This window comes from Humulus lupulus, chromosome 4 (genome assembly GCF_963169125.1).
Source record: "Humulus lupulus chromosome 4, drHumLupu1.1, whole genome shotgun sequence".
NCBI classification, from domain to species: Eukaryota; Viridiplantae; Streptophyta; class Magnoliopsida; order Rosales; family Cannabaceae; genus Humulus; species Humulus lupulus.
The window spans coordinates 32617078-32622009 of NC_084796.1; the positions used below are offsets into that span (position 1 = coordinate 32617078).

Here is a 4932-nt window from a genome sequence, read left to right on the forward strand (position 1 = left end):
CCATGATGAAAGTCGACTGGAACTTGTGACACACTAATTTACTCTCAATGAAAGCACCAAACTGTTGACGCAATTTTTAGCCAACAATGTATTAAGAAATTATACAAGTAGATTAGTGCTAGATTATAAACCGCAATGATATAGCAAGCATTCACTCAAAAGCATAGAACTTTTACGTGGTTCAGTGGTTAAAATCCACCTAGTCCACAAGTCACTATTATTACTGTTCTCTCTTAATTTCTGCATAGTTTCGGTAATACAAAAGAGACCCCCCCCCCCCTCATGTCTAATATTCCTAGTATTTATAAGGGAATTCCATGGACAGGTTCGAGTCACTGTGTAAATAAACTACGTAGTTAAATAAGGTATATAATTAATACATATTATTCTTATTTTCATTGGAATATGATTTGATAACATAATAAATATATTCCTACTATCTCGGATAATAAATGACACATATATGATACAACATGGTCATTAATGAGCGTATAGAGAATCCCTGAATCTCCTGGGATCCTTTAGTATGTGTTGTCTAGGCTCTCATGAACTGAATATTTCACCTGAGCTCGTGTTTAATAAATTACCTGACTCCAAGCTCGTAGTAAATTTAGAGCGCCCAAAGTTGGATCTAATCATTATGAGTCTCGAACTCAATTGTTACCTTAAGTGTAGGTCAGATTATAACTTGTATACCGTGTACGAACAAGATTGAATCTCGAGCTGTTCACATCATTAATAACCAGATATTCCACTTGGCTATTTTTCCACATATTTATCTGCCAGATGTACCCAGTCTGAGTAATTGAACTCGTGCTAATTTTAGGGTACAACACTATGGCTACTATTGAGCCTGAACTAGGGTCGTAATTAAATCAAGGGGTTTTTTCATAAATACATGTTTTTATGTTTTTTTTACATTTTTATGATCCCTGAAGTTTTTTTTTTTCAATTTTACTAACTCAAGTTTTCAAAAATACAATTTTAAAGTTTCATAATTACAAAAATATAATTTTAACTAAACATCAACCCTACAGCAAACAATATTGAAAAAGCAACTTCAAATCAACTAGATAGCAACCCCACAACCATACAGTGTTGAAAAAATAATTACAATTTAATTAGACATCAACCTATTGCATCAACCCAAAATAAACTAAAAAACAACAACAATAAAAAGCACTCTTGAAAAAATTATCCCTCATTTTAAAATGTGTCAAAAATAAACTCAAAATATACATTAAAACAACTACACATATACCTAAAATAAACTAATAATATAACCAACAAATATCGAAAAAAAATTAAAAATATACTCAATTCAGTTTCAACTAGCCTCCATCAACCTAAAATATATCTAATAACAACTAAACATATACTAAAAATAAAACTAAGAAATAACTAAAAATTAAATGATAAAAAAAAGGCTAATTGGGGGGCTCGGATTCATGTGGCCTCTTGGGATAAGGTTTGTTTGCCTAAGGCTCTAGGGGGACTCGGTTTCAGAAATGGAAAAAATTGGAACCATGCTATTTTGGCCAAGTTTATTTGGGCTATATCTGAGAAAGTTGATCTTTTGTGGGTGAAATGGATCAACTCCATTTATTTAAAAGGAGCTGACTTCTGGTCCTATAAGGTGCCACCAGATACCAGTTGGTACTGGCGTAAGTTGTGTAACCTTAGGGGCAAATATAGCAGGGATGAGATAATGGCTGCTGGTGCTTCAGGAAAATTCTGTCCTACCAGAATCTATTCCATCTCTCTTCAGGTTCAGCAGGTGGACTATTACAAGGTTGTGTGGTGCAAGCTAACTCTACCTAAGCATAGGTTTCCACTTTGGCAAGTAGTCAATTCTCATCTACTTACTCTTGATAATCTGAGTCGATTCAAAGTGTATATAGAGTCTCCTTTATGCCCTGTTTGTGGTGAGATTGATGAGAGTCATGCCCATCTCTTTTTTGATTGCTCACTGTCTAAGCAGGTGATGGCTCTTGTGTGTGACTGGTTAGATGGGAATGGTTGGCCTGTTGAGTTTGACAGTTGGAGAGTTTGGTTAACCAGTAGGAAGTCTGTGTTCATTCATCAGATTGCAATTATGACACTAGCTGCTATTGTTTACAGCATTTGGAGAAATCGCAACAACTGCATATTTGAGTTATCTTCTAAATCTGCAATGACCATAGCTGCGGAAATTAAGGCAATTTTTCTTCATCGGCTATTCAGTCTTCAAAAGCATAAACTTTCTGCTAAGGAGCATCGGTTTATAATTCAGTTTGCTGTAACAACTTGATGTTTTAGCTGGTCTGTTAGTGTCTCAGGATTTCTGTTTTTTGGCTAGTTTGATGAGGCTTGTTGTTTTTAGCCTCTGTAGTTAAGTTTTTCTGGAGTGTATTGTTTTTGCTTTATTTTCTGGTGTCTGGTTGTTTTGGAATGGCTGTTGCTTAGCCTTCTGTTGCTGTCTTCTGTTGTATTGATTGTACTGTTGGTTTGATTAATGAAGTTATCTTTTCTTCTTGATCAAAAAAAAAAGGCTAATTGGTTTACCCTTAGTTCTACAGTGGTGGAGTTTGGTGTTATTTTCAATTGGTTTTTACTTTTAATAAAAAAAAAATTAATTGCTTTTGTCTCATGTTTTATTCCTGTAGACTTGTGGTAGTCTTTGTGGCTAATACTAATGTTATTGTGTTGTGTTGCTGCTATAGTGACACGTGTAATTGTAGTGTCTTAGTCAGCTTTTTCAAAGGTTCCATAGTTGCCATGTGTTAATAATAAAAATGAGAAAAAACGATAACATGAACACAAAAAAGACAAGTGGCATCAAATCACATGTAGACATTATTATACATATTTATATGTATACAAATATATACAATTTTTTTTTTAATGATTATATATAATTGCTTAGGTGTCAACTACGCATAGCAACTGAAGCTTGAAAACTTTCTCGGCTTGACACTCTTTTTTACCAATCACAATAATCATCATCATCAGTAGTAGCAACAACAAGATCATCAAAGCTTCATAGAGTTAGTTGACTAACCACCACACCATGGGAACAAGAGTGACCTCGGTCCTCCTTTGCAACAATTGTTCGTCGCATGCGAAATATTTGTTATTGCCAAATCAGTGACGACACGAACCTTGCTTCGTTGACCCAATTGAGATGCGACGCTCTAAAGGTGTTGACTTATAGTGCTTATGTGATTATAAGAACAAAACATATTTCCTACTAAGTGCTCTCGGGATCAATCATAACCTCGCTATGCACCGTCTTTCATCAATTCCAACAACACACACCCTCGTTATAGTATTTTGATGTCTTAGTCGCTGCTGACGCTGAAGAATATAAAGCCATAGATACGTTCGGCTCCTTCTCTGGCAAAGAAGATGATAATGAAACAGAAGCTTCCCTGAGCAAGTCGGTGGTTAGAGCAGCGGTGTAACTTTTATGTGTAACTACTCCTACAGATAAACAATCGATACCGTAAAAAAGATATAACTTTCATTGTACAGTAAAATTGTTATAATTCTCATGTAATCGTAAAAATGTAAATTTTAATGATTTTATTGTGTTTCATGTAAATTTCTCTTAAATCAAACAAAAAATATGACTTCTCATGCCGAATTTTATTTGCAGCAGCCTAAGGCTCCGAAGTGATCTATTATTTCAATCATATTTCCCACTAAATAGCATGCATTTTTTTTAACCTTTTAAATTTTTAATACTGTTATCTAGGGCTACTATTGAGTCCTAATTAAGGTCATAATTCAACCAAACGAAATATTTTAGTTTTCATGCCAAATTTCATAGGCATTTGCCTAGGAGTCCATAGAGATCTAGTATTTAAGTCATATTTTTCTCTGCATAGCCATAATTAGGGTCGTTATTCATCCAATCAAAAAAATTTGAGTTTTCATGAAAAAATTTATAGGCAGCTTCCTAGGGCCCCGAAACGATCTAGTATTTCAGTCATATTTCTAATACATAACTCGAATTATTTCAAACCTTTTTACATTTCAATACTATTATCTAGGGAAACTATTGACATTAAAATATGCTAGTAATTCAACCAAAGAAAAAATTTGAGTTTTCATGCCAAATTTTAAAGGAAGTTGCTTAAGGACCCGAAGCGATCTATTATTTCAGTCATATTTCCCTCTAAATAGCTTACATTTTTAGAACCTTTTTGTTGGAAAAAACTTATACAGGATCTTTATTTATTTTCATGTATATCTAATATTAAACAAATTAATACGAGATAGCCTAAAACATGTTTCTAAAATTGAATTCAAAGAGAAACAAAAATAGAATACTTACAGTATACGCATCGGAATTAAGAGTCCTTCATTCGGTTTCTCTAACTCTTGTATCCTCTCTGTCGCAGAGTATTATCAAGAAACTGAACCGATCTTCTATTTTCTTCACGATCTTCCAATGTATCCTTAGAACCACCTAGACTAGTGTGGGCAATTCTCAACACATGAGATAGATATAGAGAGAAGAAGAGAAAATACAAAGAGGCTTAGAAAAGGACTTGTGTTTAGAGAGAATATAAAACTATCAGAAAATCTGACTTATCAAAAACCCTTGTTTTGACTTCTCTATAAGCACTCCTTTTATAGACTCAATTAGGCCATTTAATTTAATTAAAAAATCAATAAAATAACAGCCATTTTGAAGCCCTAGGTCGAAATTATCATGGGCTATAGGCCCGTGAAATTTCTCATTTGATTATAAGCCCATTGGACTTAAAATCAAGGCCTGTATTATTTTCTATTGATTTAATTAATTAAATAATTATTTAAATCCTTTATCAAATTAATTATTTATAATTTGAACCTTGATTTAAATTTATTTATTAATTTAGATACCAATTTATCTTAATTAATAAATCTGCCATAATTTCTCTTTTCTTCTCAAAATTACACAAC

At 33.2% G+C, this 4932-nt stretch overlaps 1 protein-coding gene across 1 annotated transcript; it reads left to right on the forward strand.

Annotated features, from left to right (window-relative positions):
• Positions 1-1708: 1708 nt before the first annotated feature.
• On the forward strand, positions 1709-2290 carry LOC133832054 (uncharacterized). The gene has a single exon (XM_062262444.1). The coding sequence runs from the start codon at positions 1709-1711 to the stop codon at positions 2288-2290; it is 582 nt and encodes a 193-aa protein (XP_062118428.1).
• Positions 2291-4932: the final 2642 nt, after the last annotated feature.